Below are 21,357 nucleotides of genomic sequence, written 5' to 3'. Positions count from 1 at the left end.
ATTGTAAGGCACAGAAACATAAACATTTATGTTTTCCATAAAATCATTAACTTTGATAAGACTGTGAAGAATAAACCATGCAGACATCTATTTTGCATGCAGTAGAAATTACTAAAATGCATAAGAGCCTAGGTTTAGTGTCAAAGAAAAAAGGAATTAAATCAATCATTTTCACCTGTCTGTAAGAGGTGTTATGACAAGCCTGTCAGTACAGCCCAAGAATTCATTCTGGTATGTGAAACCCACATCAGTGATCTTGATCATCATTTTATCAGAGTCTTCATTAAAATAAAATCTACACTGTTTCAGCCACTCGAAGTCTGTAGGGCTCTTGATATGCATGCAACACTAGGAAAAGAAGGGGAAAAAAAGGCTGTGTAATTCATGGTTAACATTTATTTCTGCATTTATCTCATCTAAGTAGCACTGCTAAGGCAGTACTGCAATCACAATGAAAGACATGACATAAAGAACAGGTAGTAACACAAGAATAGTATAGAGCCCATCCTGATTTTACAACAAAAATCGCTATTGTGTTCATCCTGAACCTGAAACCCATACTAAGTCAAAGGAACTTCACACCTCAGAAAAGTGATTCTCTATGCAAATGAGCAGTTGATAAGCCTCAAATAAAAGTCATTAAGACTAACATTTTACTTTTACATAGGAGTAGGAAGCAAATAATTTGATACGTTGTTATAAAAAAAAATAATGAGAATTGGATGAAGCCACATGTAAAAAGGAAAAAAGATATTTCACAGCACTGTCATGGTGCAGACATTAGCAAAGGAATTCAACACAGCTGAGCAACAAAGTTGACCAATTAATTATTTAAACAGGATTTTAAAAGAAGCACTGCAGGTTGTATTTAAAAGTTGTACTTTATATACAAACAAATCAAAACAAATGGCTCTACATGAAAAGGCAGGTGCATGCCTATTAGTAGTGGGTTAAAACTCAGCAGTTCTTTCCTCAGCCAGCCTAATTTTAGAATCAGGTCCAGAACTTCCTATAGATAAAAAAATACACTAGCTTTGATTGTTTATGCAGTAAGTGCTTTCATTTTCCAAATTTTAGTATTCTGTGGCAACATGAGATGGTGAGAAGTGAAATAAATCCCTAAGTAATAATTACATATGCTATTGAAAACAGAACAGAGGGGAAAGAAGTTTCCAGAGAAGTGTCCAGAGAAAGGACAGTTACTTGCAACACAGTGTATGAGGGAAAAATAAGTCCTCCACTGATCATGCAACAGAGGCCTCTATTTTAAGCAGACAGTCACAAAGCATCTTAAAATTCTGCAGCTGATTGTGGGGGGAAAAAAACCCACACAATTACTTAAAGTCAAATTAAAACATGGATTGAAAGAAATAATAATTTTTATAATACTCCAGGTCACATAATCATAACAGTCCATAAACCAAATCTTTAGCTTAAATCTATAGTATAGGAATAGTAATAATTTCTGCTTATACTTGCACATTTTTTTACATGGAAATCACCTCACATCTTGTTGTAAACTTTTTAATACTTACCAGACTATCAAAAATGTCCCTCTGGTGCACATGAATAGTGATTAATGTCTCGTATTTAACTCTCTCAACTGGGCTAAGGTCTTTTGTTGTCATATCTATAAGCATGTTTAGAAGATCCAGGAAAAACTGGTTTGTCTTTTTCATGATTTTTTTATCATACTTGGCATTAGTCAAAGCTGCTTCTGAGTCTCTTGTCCAAATCATTTGGATCCCCAGCAGACCAACCTTGGGAAATATAGAAGTATATGTTTGATAGTATTTTCTCCTTCACCTAAAAATGTACATTCACACACACAGATAAACTATTTAAATGGCTCTGCTTCTATTTGTATAAAATTATTTTTTCATGCATCCTTACAGAGGTCATTCAAACATGTATTTGCTTTAGGTATCCCAACTCAATTCATAAACACATTTTTAAGTCCACACTTCAGTCTTGTAGATATTGCCTACAGTGCACTGTTGATACAACTTTTCAATATAATTTACAAAAATATAAATACTATATATAATAAAAATAATACATCATTAATAAATACTCAGTGAATAATAAGTGCTTCAGTTTATAATAAATAAGTCACACTCCAACAATAACCCTGATCACAAGAGAAGCAGCTTCTACTACGAAAGTAATTTTCCCTCAGAAATACCCTCAGCTTGAAATAAATTTTCCTGAATATATAAACAAACATACAACTTAAATACTTTTCCTTCTGTAGTCAAGTATTAAGCTGGTAAAGAAATATTGTTAGCCCCACTGCATGAATTTATTTAATTTAGTATGGTTTTGAACAAGAGATTCAGGGTAAGTTTCAGATATAAAGTGTAATTTAAAAGACTGACTTGACTAATAAATTTAAAAATCAGTTTTGTATTTATAACATGGTCAACAATATTTGTTCACAAAAACAAGGAACAAACATAAATGCTCATCTGTGAACAACTCTTAATTGATTTAACAATGGCATTACCTGGGCTGGGTAAGTAGAAAGAAATTCAATCAACTGAAAACCAGTTTCCTGGATTTGTGCAGCTGCCTGGCGAATAACATGATGTAGTGACAGCTGGGATTCTTTCAACAGAGAATTGAGCCAAATTTCCACGTTACCTTCAGCCATTACAGGTCTAATTAGTGCTAGAGTCTCGCCCTCTCGTGAACTAATTGACAATATACAATCATATATCTAATAAAAGCAAAGAAAGAAGATTTTTTTATTTATAGATTCCTTGTTACCTTTACCATAATTATCTGATTTTCCTGCAATCACTCCCTTGAACTTACTTAGGTAACCAATAAAATATACAAATCTGTTAAGTACAAGTAAAAACATTAAATCATTATTTTTGCTGGAAGTCTTTAAACAAAACACTGTCATCTGAACAAAGAAACCCCAATAAATTGACAGTTCCTGAATTTCACTTAATTCCTGAATTTTCACTTAGGTTTCAATGACAGCATTCACTTTCTAACAATCAAAAAAATGAATGAAAAATACAAATACAGGCAATCTAAAGATACAAATATGCTCATACATAATCAGAAGTCTATATAAGAGGATGCTAACTTATATTAAACCACACAAGACAGTACAGGACCTGACTGGTTTTTCCTGAAACCTAAGCACTGGTGCAAGTTTTTGCCTGTTTTGCTATTCTATATAGAGTTTTCCTATTAAGTAAATCAGGACATGAAACTAAATCTTGAATGAAGAAAGCCTACATAGCATCAAATAATGGATAAATTTGATGAAATAATTGAATACCCTATGCAACCACGTAGATTTCTTAAAGTATCATACACTGTTAATTTGAAAGAATGCAACACCGAGGTGTGGGTAGTACATACCCTTTCATGGAAACTGACACTTTTAATGTTGTCAAAAACATTCAGCAGATGTGCCTGTATAGTGTGACAGTCTGATGCCTGGCCAAGAATTTCTAAGAGAGCAGGATCTGACACAAAGAAGAATCGTGGAAATAGGAGGCGCTTCTTCTCCAGATACCTACATTTTTTAAAACAACAGGTGGGAGAGGGAGAAGTGGTAAGTGAATTAGGTTCATTTCTATATCCTTTCCTCTTCAAAGGTGACATTTGTCACAACATATTGCAGTTTTTACTAGTAGCAATGACAACTCTTATCCATCATATCTTCATGTTAAGCTTCTTTGTTAAGACTACTCTTTTAGCATTAGAAATCCTATCACTGAAAGGTTTTGTTATTTGATAAAATGTAAGCACAAATAAAAAGAAAATAAACCAAATTAAAGGTTTCTACATTGTCTGCTACTTGCTATTTAGGTGTCTCATGCTGAATTTCTCCCAGATGTGTGAAGAGTCTGAACTGGACACAGAGATCTAGACAACTATGGATTGAAACTAGGCTGAGAAAAGCTTTGGCTTCAACACAGATAGACAGAGAGTAACAGTTTAGTCACAAATAAAGCACTTTTGAGTTGCTGGTGACTTCTTTGGAGGTGTTGCATCATCCTGCTAACTTGTTTGCTCAGTTCAACCGAACTCATAGTAGAACAAGAACATGATCTTTGCAAAGCCAGTAGGATGGATGGTGCACAAGCAAATGCTCTTTTCCTAATCAGACAGTTCACAAACATCTATCCAATACTGTGATCTTGTAGTAATCTTACCCTGTGAGTGATTTCTGACAGAGTTCAAGCTGTTCTAGTAAATGTGGTAGTAACTGTCCCATTATTTCATCTCCAATGCAGCACTGAACAACATTAGGTATTTCATGAGCTCGGGTCATGATCCTCACCCATGATTTGTCAATGTTAGAGAAACGCTTTGCTTCCTGTTGAAACATGAGAGTGAATGTGGAAGGGAAGAGACGGAGGATGGAACTTATGTTAGAATTAGCACACAGTAGTCATCTCAGTAGTAAACCTGTGTCCAAATTCTAAAGATTTTTTAGCTTAGAAAAACACAAATCTTTCTGCTTACACAGATATTTCTGCTTACAGAGTACAGCTTATTTTATACTTGACTGTCAAGCCTCCTACTTTCCTTTTCATTCTTAGAGAAAATGAAAGGAAAATCATTACTCTTGAATTGCTTGCATCAAATTAAAAGGCTTTTTTTCTAAAAACTGAAGTTAATTTTCAATTTGAAAGCTATGTAGGAAAGTTTAAAATAAGGATTCACACCAAAACTGTATGTACTGCGAGGCTGGTGATAGGTATTACTAAGCTAGCCTAATTAGGCTAGGCTACTACTCCAGACATAACACTTAAACACATATTAATTAAGAATTTTACAAACTAGAAATAAAAAGATCAACTAGCTCACACAATTTTATTATTCTTTCTAACATAATACTTGTGTTGGTACTGTTTACCTAATTTCTTAGTCTAATTTTTGATATCACAGTTAAGTTTTATTCTTAAAAGGTAGAAAACCAAACTGAAAACCTTCGGAAGCTGCTTTGCTATGTCACCACCAACAAAAACAGCTTCTAAGTAAATCCACAAGTTCTGCACAGTCATCCAGTTCTCAATTATATCTGTTGTGTTGGAAAGATTATGCACCCATTTCTGAATCTGTGTCTTGAAGGGTGTGTTGTATCTGAAACAAAAACAAGGTGCTTTACTTCAAGAAGGAAATAAGTCTCTTGAAAGCAAGCACATTACTCATTAAGGATGAGGAATAATTCTGCTACTTGAATCTTTGTTGAGTGAAAGTATAAAAAACCTATACTTGACTCAATTTAGCTAGTTAGCCTCCATAAACCAAATCAGCTCCAACTTGCTACTTTATACACACGGTGCATATGCCTGCTCTGATACAACAGAAGCTGTATAGGAGCAAGATTTCAATTTCACTCTATGGAAAAGTGTTTTCAAAAAAGAACTATGCAACATCTCAAAAGCCCCAAGACTCCAAGAGGTCTTTATCAACTGAACTCTTGCTATTGAGTATCTGCCTAATGATCAGGTTCTGTGCTCCTTATTTTAGCTGCGGGCTTTGGCATGTGAAACCAGACAGACTGAAGTTAATTTTAACCAAGATTTTCATCAGCTCTGGCCCAAGGCAGTGACCTGCCACAGAGGGCAGAGCAGCCATACCTGTAATGCCCTGAGTATGCCTATGGCAATCAGGCAATGTTTTCCTTTATGGTCACCACTTTCTTGGATCCCTGAACACTATCCCGCTGATTATTCAGGAAGTCTGAACTGTGTCTATATATTAGCAAAGAACTTATTGGAGGAATTCAGACAAAAAGAATCAGTACATAAACAGTTCAGGGAGCAGTAAGCTCATGGTTTTTATATAGATGTTTATTTTCCTTCTCTGTGTAAAACAGATTTGTTCATTAAAAAACTCTTCTTCTTTTATCTCCAATTTTTATCCACTGCCCCCACCCCTTGTCCTGTTACCTGTTATTCATGAGCGAGCCAAGAATCATCAAGCTGTCCTCCATGGTAGCTATAGTTTCTGATGTGCTATCACCTCTTAAAAGAAGTTCCCCACGGGTTTTAAAACTTGCGAAGATAAATGTTTTGTTGTCCCATTCAGCTATCACTTGTTTTAATTTCTGCTCAATGTCTCTCTCCTTCACAGCACTTGTGCAGATATCCTTTTTGAAAAAAAAAAAAAATGTCAAAACAAGACATGAATGTTTCAAGCCTCCAGTATACAAATCTAACTCTTATTTCCTTTAATCCTTGGAAGGATTGCTAAATTGCTAAGAAGCAAGTATTTATCACAGGGAAATATCTCTAGACATACCAAGACCACAGTTAATAAACTCTATGACACATCATGATATGGCCTTCTTTGGGGGAATAAAAGAGTAATAGTGATTACTTTTCGTATCTTTAATGTTGCAAAGCAAGGCACCCTCACAAATCAACTGCTGGGCCAAGTTTCATGATTTAAAAGAGGATTTAACACCACAGTATGTTTATATCATTATTTCATACATAAAGCTAAAGTGGTAGTCTATTTCTCCGTTCTTTCTTCAGAAATATTCTCTTTTCCTTCTTACTACTGACCACACATGTACTATTTAAGCAGACTGTTTCCTTTCACGCATCCATTTCTCTTCCTTCATAATACCTCTATTTCTTCTTTATACTGTAATAGTGGAGCTTCCATTATATTCCTCAATTTGAATGTTTCACATTCCACATCAAAGTTGTGTTCAGTGAGATCTGAAATCCGCTTCCAGTGCCGAGACATCATTGCTTTATTTGACATATGCTCAAGCAGTGGGCAACATTCACTGAGGTCCTCTATCATCCTTTTTAGGTCAAAAAATGCTGGCCATTCCTTTACACCACGAGGAAGCTTATGGCATCTATGTAGAAATAATGCAAACTTTTACAAAGAGGTTCAAATATTCTTTGTTACCAATTTAATCATAGTATGTATCTCTTTTTGAAGATTCTGTACATGATTCTGCATGTGAGAAAAATCTGTTTCCAGTCTATTTCACTGACTGATAGCTATGCAGACATCTAGAGGTTCCCATTAAGGAGTATAGCTGCATAATTCTAATACACTTTGTCAAGAAATCTTCAAAAACAACTGAACTGCTTCACATCTTGATTTCATCTTTTGGTAAGACTCATGGTAATGTATGAAGAGGTCTAGAAAAAAACCTGTTACTCAGAACATGCAGGTTTACTTCTTTAATTTATTTGATTCTTGGTTTGAATAAAAGTTCAGCTCCCATGCATGCAATATCCCACTTGTAGGAAAATTTTTCAGCAATTCACTAACTTGCCTTAGATATCTAAGGTGACTATGTGTCTCATGAATAATAATAATAATGTTACAATAAATGAGCAAAATGGCCCTTCATCAACAAAATTAATAGGGATTTTAATATATATTCCAAGCACATAAAAAACCTGAGCCACAAAATTCAGAGACTAAGCTGTCTCCTTTATTTTATGAGTTTGCAATTGATATATTTTTTATTAAAATTCACATTTTTCATGTTTCAGTGAACAAATACATGCTCAGATATATTTTTTGTTGTTGTTGTTGCTAAACAATTTTTATCATGTTTAAGAAGCAATAAAATTATTTAGATATTTTTACCACGGCTTCAATTTCTCACCTGTTCTGAAACTCCAGAAGTTCACTGGCAATTTTTCCAGTGTCTAAATCTGACCAAAGAATATCATAGTAGCCACTGATTGTGTCAATTACATTGTTATACAGATTATAGAGTTTCTGTAACAGATTCAGTTGCTTCTTTATTTCAAGCAGCTGAGGATACTGAGTAACAGGCAAACCAAAGAGTTCTTCCCCATCAGAACAAGTAACATATTTCCGAAAAAGATTATCAAATCGATTCTAAGAAAGAGAAAGGAAAAGATTATATTAGATAGAATTAAATAACTAACTGTTCAAGTGGTGGCATTATGCTTAGAGATGCATTAGGGGCTGAAATTTAGTAGATACTAGAAAGATACCCAGGAGATACTAACAACTTACACTGTCAACAATTTTCATGAGAAAAATAACTTTTATTTAGCTTGGAGGCAAATATTTAGAAGTGGATGGATAAGGAGGCCATTTACTCTATGTGGCACAGCGACAACATTAAATATTAAGTTTCAACTTGAACATGACATGCAAAGAAAGAATTATGGATGCAGCAAGTGCTGCGAAATTCTTTTCACTAAAGGGCTGAAGTAAGAATTACAGTTGTTAAAGCAGCAGAGAACAACAGAACATTATTGTCAATTGCAGCGTAACTGAGTTATATAGGTAGTCAAATTAAGAGAACCATGGAAAAAGCAAAATCAGTAGAAGCCATCAATAGAGGAATAGAAATTACTCATGATGCCAAGAAACTTCTTAAAAAGAAAAATAGTAAACTTAAATTGAAACCTTGTATTCAGAATTGTATTACTGAGGAAAATACACAATAATAAACACAAGAACAGTCTATAGCCAAATAGATTAAATTTAAGAATTGGCTTCAGTAGTATACTTGAATCTTGTGATTATTGTTTACTATATATGCAACCTTTCTCTTAGGTCCTATAAATACATTTTTAGATAGCATTTCATGAATATGGATAGCAAATATATTAATTTAGTTTTAATTAAATTATAACAGACTTTGCTCAATCAGAAACCATATGTATCAATGAAAATCAGTTCAACTAGTCTGATTTATTCTTAGTTTTCCATTTACTTGCAATAAGCATTAAACAATGTTTTAGAATTAACAGTACCTGAAATATAGTAAGTCTGTCACTGGCTTCCTGAGGCTCTAAACCAACCACCATTGGCCCATTCTAGAATAAAGAAACAAATAAATGAAAATTTAATGGTCAATTTAGAGGTCAATTTATTTTTTTCTAAATGCTAAACTCAAACTTTTTTTTTTTTCTTCAGGATTCCATCCCTCCCTCAGATAAGAACTGAAGCAAGAGATTACAGATACCTAGTAGAACTAACACTTTATTTAAAAAAATAATAATAAATAGACTAAACGAGGCAATTAATTGTCACTTTAACACAGAAGTTTTCATAATAGTGTAAAATAATAGTAGATCCTTTTTCAAGTAAAAATCAGCATGACTTAGAAAACAACACAAGACTGCTTCAGCTTGACTTATTTATATCCTACCGAGGAAGAATACAAGAGCCTAAGACATTTGTACTTACATCAAACATCAGAAAATGCTTCTTATATTCTGACATAATTTTTTATTAACCCCAGTCTTCATTTTTGCTCATGCTAACTAGCTGTTTATTCTAAGTCCTAAATTTCCCGAGTCCTAATCTTAAGGTTACCAGCATTATGTACTTTAGTCACATCCAAAAAATTATCAAAGTCTGCCCAGCACTGAAATTCAAATACTGCAATAACAAGACTAAGCATATTCTACAGGCAATAGATGCTTATCGCGTTAATTAGTCAATTCCACAACCTTTTCATGCTTCCACTACTTCACAAGCTCTCTTCTAGTATAATACACCACAAACACTTACCTGACAATAATCTGAATAGAACTGTGCGCAGTCTTCAGTGAGAGTCTTAACAGTGCTAATGAGCTCTCCTCTAAAGTTTGGCTGCAAAGCAATGAGCTGACTCTGGACTTCATTTGCATGGACCAGCAGTTTTTCCCAAGTATAATGCAAAGTGTCCACCTTCTCTGTCTCTTCCTTGGCCACAGGTAGACCATATTTGTTTAACATAGCATAGGATTCCTGTGAGAAGATTAGATCAAGATACACAAAGTGGTAGCGGTAGTTAATTTTATATATATGAATGCTAACATTTTAAATTTTTATGAACAGAGAATTATTTGTTAGAAACAGAAAATCCATTCTTTTTGCATAGCAATGATCACAATCTGGAAAATCAATACCAAACTGGAAGAAACATCCAAATAAAAACTAGTTAGTTCTCCTTAGCTCCTTATCTTTCACACAGCATTCTGCTCTCAAATCGATTTGCCCTAGTGCTATCTGGGCACTAAAAAATACTCTCTAAAAAAATACTCCCTAAGGTAATCCTTATATGCACCATTTGTGGATTAATTTTCATGAGAATGTTTTCTGATCCATGTCTTCCGTTATCTGCTATGACCCAAGCTGAATATTACAGCAGGTGAGCCATGAGAAAGTATCTAAGCAGAGACCTCTCTGTAAGCACACAGACTTCTATTCCATAAAGACCTTTAAGCTAAACTTCAGGTTTTCAACAAAAAATAGTTAGGACACAGTCAAAAATTACCACAATTAATTTGTTGCTAATATTTAAGATGTTATAACTATTCATCATACTGTGTAAGGAATCTACTTCATAAGCGTAATAGCTTCATCTGAATTTTTTTATAAAGTAAGAATATTTCCAGTTTGATAAACTGTATACAAAGTGCAAAAAATGGAATCATATCTATCTCCCTGCAACCCCACTATGTGGAAAATATATCAACCTTTGTTTCGGAAATTTGAAGCATCAGTCCTTGTGCCTAGGGACTCAAGGCTTCTGCTTGCAGAACTGAAAGTTTAAGAGTCTTTGGCTCCACATAAAATAACAGACTGGTTTAGATTGAAAGGGACCTTGAAAATCAGCTAATTCCAGACCCGCTGTCATGTGCAGGGACCCCTCATATCCACAGCTTTTCTGGACAATATGTTGCAGTGTCTCACCACACTCACAGGAAACAACTTATTCCTAATATCCAGTCTTAATCTACCCTCTCCCAGTTTAAAGCCATTACCCCTTGTTCTACCACTACATGCCTTTGTAAGAAGTTCCCCCCAAGCTTTCCTGTAGGCCCCTTTCAGGTACTGTAAGACCCCTATACGTTCTCCATGGACCCTTCTCTTCTCCAGTCTAAACAACCCGAACCCTCTCAGTCTGTCTTCAAAACAGAGGTGCTCCAGCCCTCTGATCATCTTTGTGGCCCTCCTCTGGCCTTTCTCCAACAGCTCCAAGTCATTCCCCTCATGGGCGATCCAGAACTGGACACAGCATTCCAGGTGCAGGACACAAGAGCAGAGTAGAGGGGGAGAATCACCTCAACCTGCTGGTCATGCTTATTTTGATGCAGCCCAGGATACAGTTGGCTTCATGGCCACCTTCTGGACTCTTTCCAAGAACTCATTAAATGGCAAATCAGGATAGGCTACAGCCTACACCAGAACCTTCCAAAATGTCATCTCCTAAGAGATCCCCTAACCTATGAAAATTTCACAGAAGGTTACAGCTGCAGATATGCTTTGCTTTTCACTATTAACTACTTGTCTTATTTTTGTTTGTACAAACTAGAGAGACCCTTGCATTTTCTAAGGCTGAGATTCATTGCTTCTTTGCTGAGTTATGTGAAATATGGATGGGCTCCATGATTGTCTCCATCATTTGCACCCAGGAATACTGTATTCCATGATTTGCCTCAGAAACAGAAAACACAAGTTTAAGACATTTTTCTGACAGCAAAGACAGCTTTTGTATCTCCAAAATGGAATATTAGAATTATCAATATTTAGTTGATAATTCTGTGTTAAGTTACTTTAATATAACACTTTAAGGACACAACTCAGACAGAAAAATTATGGGCAATTATGAAAATCATGAATGCATGTTATGGAAAACTAAAAATTCTAATAATCATCTTGTCAATGGTACACTTCATCAAACTATAGTATTATTTAATCCACATTCTGGTCAGGGATTAGGAGAAACTGTTGTTATCTGGTTTTATAGTGCCATTTGACCAGAAGCCCCTGCACTGTCAGATGTTCAATGAATTAGGAAGTTAACTTCTAGTAAGTTCATTTCTTCAAGGAAGTCATTTGTTTATGTTTATCTCAACCCATGATATAGCTGATAACACATGATATACTCATATGCTTTACATTAGCTTCCTCTTCTGTAGGTTAAGCTAAAAAAAAAAAAAACAAACAAACAGGGAAATCAACAGTTTCTATGCTTTTCATACACAGACTTTTTCCACAAAGTAACAAAAGCTTTGTGTGTGTACATGTTGTATTCTCATCTTAATCTTACCAAAATCGCTCAGTGTCTTCACTATTCACTAAACCACCTCTCCATACAACAAGTTTAGAGCTGTCCAAATCAGAGTTCCACACAAAAATGGTTTACAGGGACATGACAGGTCTGCCACCCAACATTTGACACATATTTAATCATACCTTTCCAAAGTGCATGTAAGCTTTAACCTACAAAATAATTGCTCTGTTGAAGCAGTAACCATACATGCAACATTCCTGTTACCTACCTCAATAGGCCCAACTTGAGAGTCTATGGAGATCTGTAGTTCTCTGATCTCTTTTAAAGCTGACATGACTATTCTTATATCATCCAGATCCTTGATGTTTCGATTTAACTTCTTGTCAGTTTCCTCTATAAAAGTGAAAATTGTTTCCATCTCTGTTCGGTACTTCTTATTGCAATGAAACCCCAGCAAACTCTTCCAGGCTTTGGTTTCCGCTCTCAGTGCTAGCTTCAGATCAGCTAAAACATTGAAAAATGAAAAGATATTTAAATATTGGAGATATTTTTTAAGATGTACTTTTAATCTTTTCTCAACATATGTTCTCTTTGCTCCCAATTGTGGTTTTTCAGTCCATGTACAGAGAAGATGAAATCACATTGACACCTTTGAGGGGTTTAAAGGACTGCTTTGAATTCAGGATTGCTTTCCTCCTAATCTCAGAATATTTCATCTTTTCTACTGGAAAGACGAGGCTGTACTCCACAGTTGTCATCTTGTTCACATAAAATGTTTCTCAACTACACATGAGTAAAAACTGGTTAATATTCTCAACCAAATCTAAAATATTTTTTTAAAATATTCTTTAAAAAGTAAGGGTCTCATTATGGAAACTAAAGAAAATTCGATCTGACCTCTAATGAAACCAAACGGTTCACCAAACACTAAATTTTTTAAAGTTTTATCTGTAGCCTCAGTGGAATCAAGTGACAAAAATTTAGACAAATTTAAGTCATACTGAGTTGCTGCCCAATGTTGTAATAATTCAGTTAATTTCTCTAAAGCTCTGCCATTAAATTCAAATTTCTTCCTCAGAGTTCTTGAGAGAAGAGTCAAAACTTAATACCACCACAAGCATCACACAAAATTTTAGCTGGGTAGAATTTCAGCCCTGCTACCTATTAATTCCATTCGCAGATTTCACTTGTGTGTCTACCTTTTTACAGAGTGCCTCTTCCCACTCTTACCTGTCACACTTGATGGTATTTTTGATTTATTGAATATAGAAAATACATCACCTCCATCGAGTTTCCACAGCAAGACTGTTTCTCTAGTTCTTTGCTTTGCTATCTAATCAAACATTTGACTGGCACTCTTTCCTAATGAGGAAAACATTATGCTTCCTCAGAGTTGACATACACTGCAAAATCAGATGCATGTTTCTTACAGCCCATCACAGCTCCTAACTGTCCTGTTATGCTGGTATAAAAAACTTATGCAAAATTTAATTAGATGGTGTAGAACCTGAGCTACAAAAAAACGTAAAGATTTGAGGCCTGCCTTTCACAGCAAAAATGGAATCAGAAGTAATGTGCATGTTTCATTTAACTGTGTTAAATAGCAGGCAGGGAGAAAAGCAACATAAACTTACCATAATACGCCCATAAAATATGTACCCATGGGGGTCAATGACAGAAGAATAGGCAAATATCTACTATCCAAGACATAAGTGAACAAAAATATCCAGGTCAGGGAAGAAACGTCATCTGAGCCTCACAGATACCACTGCATTAGTGTTTTGCTTGCATGCATTTACAGACAAACCAGCAAACAGCCAGTCTCTCCCTTTCACCTTTCCATCTTTAACCTAGGTCACCCACCCAAAACTAAGTATCATCTCTCCTTCCTACAGCTGTTGAAAGGCAAATCTCTGAACTCTACCAGTGTACAGTGCAATAGCTCCCACGCAGATGTATTCAGGCTCAGAATTGATTTTCAGCTCCAAGTCTTGGTAATGCAGAATTTCAGATTCAAATTCAGAGAGCGATGGGTTTCCCATCATTAGTTTATTAATGGTTTCCTCCTTGTCCCTCTGCCATATTTGGTGGTAAGAACTAAAACTCTCCAAAGCTGTAAGAACTTCCTGAAACACATTAGGAGATCACAGACAGATTCTCAGCATTATATGCATAGCACACATATAAATTCTTAGCATCTGCTCATTAGAATACATTATGAATTCCATAATGGAGCAGTTTGCATCACCTCACTAAATTGGCTGCTGGTGAATTTATGCTAAAGCAAGTTCCATTAGCAATCTCAAACCTTTCCGAGAACTGTGGGCTAATCACATTCAATTTGTCAAATCAGTTACAGTGTTTTCCGATTAAGTGATTCTTCAGTCAGTAAAATCCTAGAAATCAGCTGGAAGTAAAATACTCCTTTAAAACTGAGGTACTTGTCCATCCCTATCACTTATTGGGCCAGGAACTCATACTCATACCTCCACAGCCCAATATGACAAGAACAGCAGTATCTCAGCTGGTTCTTGAATACTGAAGTTGCAAGACAGGTTTTTTTCGTGTGACATTGGTGATGTTAACATTAAATTTGCACACTCATTTCAAGTATTTTTTATTTGAGTATAATCTAAGGAATGTGCAATATAATTCAGAAATTTTTTTTTCCATTCTCTGGAGTTCAGGAAAATGTCAGACTAAGTTATCATCACTTGAGGTAATTAAACAGGTAAATGAGAGCTGACTGCTATATGAAATAATCCACATCATGAGTTATGATAAACCTAGTATTTGCAGGCATTTAAACTGGCTAAATTATAAGTGTTCCCATTACCAAATATTGAGTATCACTATATCAAGATAGCTATCCACTATAATGAACTGCACCTTAGTCTTCAGTTCAAGTCTGTATATCATTACCCTAGTTATGCTCTTGTACCACTGAAGTTACAAGGCTTTGAGTCAAAAATTTCCACCTGGCCATGCTCCAGTGTAAGGTTAGACTGGCTCCAGGAGGAACCAACACAGAGTTACCCAAAGAAATATCAGTTCAATACCTACAGCTTACAAGAGAGTGCAAAGAGAAAGAAAAGAACAAAGAAATGATGCTATCTTATAACCTCCAGTAGGAAATCCTATGTAGCACTTAAATGTCAAGCTAACAGTCAGTTTTCTTCCAAAAAAATCTATAAATTCTTCATAATGGGCCAGAAGTCGTGCCGGCTTCGTTAGATTTTCTATGTGAATAAAACTGTGTTTAATTCACTTGCACAATCACTACCAGTCCTACATTAAATACATACAACTCAACTATACCTAAAGTTTCTTACAATGTTTTACCTATTGGAGATATGGTTTTAATCAGACTCAAGTTTTACTTATGTAATAATCAAAACCTCATTAATTTTTTAACAGAGTACACTTAACCCATGTTACACTTTCAAAACATATTTTCAAATCTGCAGCCACATGCTCTCCATCCACCCTCCTACACTCATTCATATGCTAAAGCATTAATTAAAACATGTACCTTTATTGCCAGTAATACATTAATATCCTTTCAACGGTGAAATTAACATCTCAATTGTCTTACCCTTTTTGTAGAATTAATAGCAGTGCTGAGTAAAGATACTAATTTAATAATTTCTTTATTCTCTGAAACACACTTGAAGTAGTTCTGGCTTTGCACTGGATCAGACAAGTTCAGTGATGCTGTATCTGACACATTATCTACAAAGAAAGATTCAAAGGTAGAAGCAGTTTTAGGACAAGCTTATCCTTTAGGCCAGGCAAATGCCTACAGTCAAAGACTAATGCCCTATTTGCATTCAGAATGCATCATTTGCATCAAATGTGCATTTTAAAATTAAGTGTTCTTATTAATGGAAAAGACAAAAGTCTAGATGACCAATATAATTGCAATAAATTCATAAACTTCTCAGTTTTAGGAATCTTGCTTCATCTATACACTCTGTCATATTTGGATCTAGTTCTCTTCATATCTTTCAAATATAATCTTCTCTCACCCTACCTACCTGAAGGTTTACCTTGTACACTTCACCTACATGATTCACTAATATGTCAGCACTGAGCAAAGTGATAAATATTTTTATTTTCTGTGGTAATGTGGGGAGAATGCAATTGATAATTTGAAATACAAATGAAAATTAGATCCAAGAAGATGATCATTGCCAGTCCTCAAATGAAAGAAAAAAAGAGTGTCTATTTGTTAGCAAATACCCATAAGATTGCATTTATCATAATTTTTTATTTCATCTCAGGCAAGAGAAATCCCTAGTTCTGAAGAAAACATTTAATTTCTTAACTATTTCAAGTATTACTTTCCTACTTTTTAGGTGTATAAGATGGAGCTAACCTAAAAAGTCTCAATATATTTCTGAAGTATCTGAAGTACAAAGTAGGACAGCAATCGGGCTTGATTCTAAACCATTTCAGACAAGAAAGCCCAGCAACTAAAGCTATCACCTTAAATTTCCTTTAATTTAATGCCTTCCATGTCTGATCTCAAAATAGTTGAAGTTAAAATCCTTTCAGCCTATCCAATCCTCTACACAATCCTGTCTCCACTAACATCAGAATTTATATAGACACTTCAATTCAATACTAGGTTTTAAGTTTAATTTATCTTTCTAAAAGGAGTTTCATCACAGGTTTATGATGCCATTTGAATATGCCAAGTTACAAACCACACTGGCAAATCATGAAAGACCTTTTGTGTAGGGATAACAACTATAATTGTTTTCCAAACACATTCACAACTTCTACTGCCAAGTGGGTACTGTAACAGCTTTTCACATGCTGCAGATAGAACCCAAAGCAGTATAGCTCTCTGAGAGGAACAAAAAACCAAAAATTGTCCTTAATCAAGTCCACACAGAGGCAAGTATATTCAAACAAGCCTGGTCTCTAATCAGAAAGAGAAGCTCTGGAATTGCTTTTATATTCAGTTTCTTCTCTGAGGTAATTTAAAATCAATGAAGTCTTCATTCTGCCAATTTTCATGCATTTTGTACTTAATATCCTTTAACACATTCTGTGTTAATCACATTTACCTAACAATCAAATTGAGTGATGTCAGTTTATCATTACCATGGATGTTTTTCTTTCCAGTTTCTTTCATTCCATCATCAGAATCACTGTCTCTGCTCCCAAATCGCAACACAGATGCTTTTCTCTCTAACATTTTCTTCTGTGGAAGAAATAAAATCTCATTTTTAAATTGCAGTATTATTGAAATATTAGTTTTAATTAAGGCTGTTAAAGACACAAACCTTGGATATTCTCTCTTTACTCCACTCTCCAACTCCTTTCATTACTTTCACAATGCTATCTACAGCTTTATTAAGTGTCTGCTGAACCTCATCCAAAGAGGGTGTCATGATGATATTAGGGATAGATAGGTTAATGTTAGTCCTAATTATAGGACTAAAACTTTTCTTCTTCTTAGAGGCATTGTCATTTTCTGAAAAAAATAAAAAATAAGAGTAAAAAAAAAAGTTAAAAAGGCTTTTCACATTTTTTCAATACATCAAACTAGGCACTTTAACTATATAAATCAATATGTATATCCTATTGTTGAGTATTGAGTGTAATTCCTTAAGAAAAAAAGATTCCTGAACAATTTACATTATGTAGCAATAAAGTCTATAGCAGCACAAGGAAAAACTGTCATAATTTTTTTTTCATAAAACCACTCTTCAGCTTGCTCTGTGCTGCTAAACTGTTTAGCAGAAACATTTTTGTTTGGTTTGTGCTCCCAGTCACTCTTTTAAAGTGGGCACAGAAACTTCTCATAATATTGTATGTCTTGTGTGCTATAGAGACCAAATACAAAAAAATTACCTTTAGTTTTGTTTAAAAGTTTGTAACAAGAAAACACTTGAAAATAGTGTTCTGTCATAATTTTTAGAAAGATCTGAAGGCAATTAAGGAAGAGAGAGAGAACGCACCTCTTTCTCTGTTGGTTTTTTTCATATATTTTTATGTAAAAGCTGAGGTCAGAGAGGTAACTACTTATCAAGTCCAACTCTAAATATAAGTCTTCAACACAGTACAGTGAGCCCTAAGAGAAACAGCACGTTCATAGTGTCACAGGTAAAAAAATTCCTTTGGAAATATCTCATGTTATCACAAGAGAACTATTCAAATTCCCTTTTTTTCCCCCCCTCTTTTACATACATGGGTTTTATATATTTCTGGAATACTACAGTTAAATATTTCTTTTTATATACTAAGAAAGCAAAGAACTGTAATATGTCCACCTAAGAAGGTGATGCTGGAAGATGCATGGATGTGCTTGCGTATGGTCTCCAGAGTGTTTCGAGTGACTTTCAAAAGGGCTTCAACATTACACTGATTGAAGTAAGAGAGCAGTTCATTGGCTTCTTCCTCTAACATTTCTAGATCCGTTCTTTTCCTCTTTGCTGGAGAAGATAGTCCAGCCCATCTATCTCCAGAATTGTGTGAGGAAGCCAAGGGTTTTGATCTTTCCTCTTCTGTTGCTAAAATGTCAAAGATCTAGTTAGTTAAATTGACTTAAGGGACTTGAAAAACACAATAAAGCAACACCTCCAGAGTGTCTGAAGTATAGTTAAATTTAACAGAAGTGCAGATTATACTCATTTGTACACTATAACTCAATGTAAAAGTCATTTTATTCCTATTCACCTTCTCTACTCAGCACAAATTTGCATGTTTATCACCAAAATATAGATATTATTTCTTATACTATTTTTCTAGGTAATCCAGCAATTTAACAAGGACTGTTAGTAGCTGCTTCTATGGCATTAACATTTCAACATGCAAGTTAGACTGGCAATACTGACCTATTTTGCAGATGATAGAAGATTTTTAGATGATCTATTACCCATGCAGATTCAATCCAAAGTCTTTAGATATTAGATACTGAGTGATACTTCAGTCAGCTAAGCTACAATATCCCCCTACATGTTCTAATAGTATGCAAAATAAATATAAATATAGAGCTACAACACAACAACCTTCTTACCTGTATTTTTTCCCCTTCTTTCACCAGAGGGTACAACTGACTTATCTTCTTTTTTGACCTCTACCTCAGTGTCAAGTAACATGTTAATCACCTCATTAGCAGCATCTTCCACAAGTGAGCTTTTTGAATGTAAAATCCGAGAACCTTTTATACAGAGCTCCTATTATCAAACCAAAACAAATATATCTTATCTTCCTGGTTCCTATGTCTATTTCATGGTCACTACAGCCTTTATTAACACAAATGTCAAGACTTCAGATTTATGAAAAAACAAGATCAGTACATAACATTATTTTTAAATTTGTTTGTTACAAACTGTTAAGTATTAGATTCTTTGTTGTGCCAAACAAGACACCATAAATGTCTTTCAAATAGCTGTGGCTTGTTTTCTAAATCACAGTTCACACTCATTCACAGTTAGTATTACTAATCAACACTTATAAAAGCCCAGTTTCATTAATGAGTTCCCAAAAGCAAGTACCAACCATTGCCAAGATTTAAATTTAATAAAATCCAGAAATATATTGAAGTATTATTAAAAAAAACGCAGCTGGATCTTCAGTACTTATCTAATAACCTTAGTCTTTTGGAGAAATTCCTCACAGCTCAGTGGTTCATCTTCTGGCAACTTACAGAGTGTTACTCTGTTCATTTCTTGAAGGACAGCATCAATACGAAATTCAACTAAGTCATTCACTCTATCAAGCAGTAACTCCAGTCCAGCTTTTGAAGCAAACAGAAAATTAAAAACAATCTTGAAAGTTTGAAAAAATAGTCTTTCCACAGTTCTGCTCAAATTTTTATTTCAAGAACCTATCATATTCAATTTCATATTGATTTTACATCTTAACAAGACTACTTGAAACACCTAAGCTTCTACGGCAAGGTTCGCCACAGAAATTATAACTATTTTTTTTACATAAAATGCTCATCTAGCATATCTCAAAAGATATGTTCATGTCCCAAAAGATAATGACAAAATATTATAAATATTATAAATAATAAATGTTGAGCTTAAAGTATCTACATTTTAAACACAAAGACATTGAAAATCAGTTGAGGTCCAGAAATATGTCTCCTCCTACAGTTTGAGCTCGTTACCACTTGGAGAAGCTACTAATAACAGAAACTTTTGAAAAATAAAAAGCCTATCCTTCAAAAATGTTAGAAGCAAAGTAATAGTTAACAGAAAACATTCACTAGAATTTTCACAGTTTAATAGCAATTTGCTTTCAATGCTGAAATTGAAATAGTAGAAAGGTGCTTGTTCCAGACTCAAACTACTTGTATTATTCAAAATTAAATTGAACATAATGTCAGGTTACCATCCAAAATTCGTTTTAATTCGCCATTTCAACTAAAGAAAAGAGTCATTATAACTACTTGCCATCTTTTAAAAAGTCTGTTTGATGTAATAATAAAGCTGAAACAAAAAGAACTTGCTGTCTTCAGAAACAATACATATCTCAGTGCTCCTGTGGTAATCTTTTGAAAAGACTACGAGCTCATCTCTTTTCTAAAGTTGTTGCCCAGTGTGTGTGTGTAGTACTTTTACTGATGTTAGAAAAAATAAAAAATTCATATGAAAAGCCAGTAACAATGTCAGCTCGCTCGGATTGTTATTCCCTGAACTTGTTTTGCATATTATAGAAACAAAAGGCAAGATTAGAAAAAGTCTGAAACCTAACTCTGAAATCAGATTTTGTTTGGTCTAATCCTAATTTCAGTACAGTGTACTTATTAATATAGCTTGCAATTATTAAAAAGTAAATAAGCAGAAGTTAATGGAGGCAAGTGACTTACCTAGCTTGTGAAAACATGTGTTTATATATTTCTCAATATTCAAGGATGTCCAGGTCAGTAATATTAGACCTGGCTGGATAGCATTATCTACATTTGCTAACTGAGGAGCCATCAACTGTGCAATAGGTTGTTGTATTTTCAGTTTAATTCTTTTATATTCTGCCAGCATTACCTGAAATAAACAGAATTAAAACATTTGCAATATACACTGATTTTAATACTTTACAGTCCTCTTCACAAGGACATATTGTCATAAATGAAATTTTTAAAATTCCTCTGGATGTACATCACATTCTTAATTGATAATTGTTTGAGAAATGTTTGCATTATTTTTGGCAGAACTTCACAATGTTTTGCTCACAAGAATAAATACCACACAGGAAAATTCACCTTTGTGGACTGTATTTTTTTTGGTTGAGATGGAGTTAATTTTTTTTCATAGTGGTTCATATGGTGCCATGACTCAGATTTGTGACCAAAGGAGTGTTTATAACACACCAGTGTTTTGGATATTGTTGAACTG

The 21,357-nt window shown here is 34.4% G+C and overlaps 1 protein-coding gene across 1 annotated transcript in view; it reads right to left on the bottom strand.

Moving 5' to 3' along the window:
- Positions 1-21,357, bottom strand: part of DNAH5 (dynein axonemal heavy chain 5) — a 107,877-nt gene that overhangs the window by 57,476 nt on the left and 29,044 nt on the right. The window contains exons 16-35 of the mRNA XM_030445194.1: positions 20,835-21,006; positions 19,609-19,754; positions 19,024-19,191; positions 18,286-18,514; positions 17,296-17,486; positions 17,114-17,213; positions 15,597-15,721; positions 13,926-14,127; positions 12,270-12,505; positions 9,511-9,729; positions 8,748-8,810; positions 7,619-7,857; positions 6,610-6,850; positions 5,928-6,127; positions 4,962-5,115; positions 4,182-4,345; positions 3,382-3,538; positions 2,507-2,719; positions 1,536-1,760; positions 176-348 (exon numbers count right to left, since the gene is read on the bottom strand). Of these exons, the coding sequence (XP_030301054.1) occupies positions 176-348; positions 1,536-1,760; positions 2,507-2,719; positions 3,382-3,538; positions 4,182-4,345; positions 4,962-5,115; positions 5,928-6,127; positions 6,610-6,850; positions 7,619-7,857; positions 8,748-8,810; positions 9,511-9,729; positions 12,270-12,505; positions 13,926-14,127; positions 15,597-15,721; positions 17,114-17,213; positions 17,296-17,486; positions 18,286-18,514; positions 19,024-19,191; positions 19,609-19,754; positions 20,835-21,006 (3,617 nt within the window). The remainder of the gene's footprint in view (positions 1-175; positions 349-1,535; positions 1,761-2,506; positions 2,720-3,381; positions 3,539-4,181; positions 4,346-4,961; positions 5,116-5,927; positions 6,128-6,609; positions 6,851-7,618; positions 7,858-8,747; positions 8,811-9,510; positions 9,730-12,269; positions 12,506-13,925; positions 14,128-15,596; positions 15,722-17,113; positions 17,214-17,295; positions 17,487-18,285; positions 18,515-19,023; positions 19,192-19,608; positions 19,755-20,834; positions 21,007-21,357) is intronic.

The sequence above is a fragment of the Calypte anna genome, chromosome 2 (assembly GCF_003957555.1).
Source record: "Calypte anna isolate BGI_N300 chromosome 2, bCalAnn1_v1.p, whole genome shotgun sequence".
Taxonomy (NCBI): domain Eukaryota; kingdom Metazoa; phylum Chordata; class Aves; order Apodiformes; family Trochilidae; genus Calypte; species Calypte anna.
The sequence above is the reverse complement of the archived record's forward strand: the minus strand, read 5'-3'. Positions and strand labels throughout refer to the sequence as shown.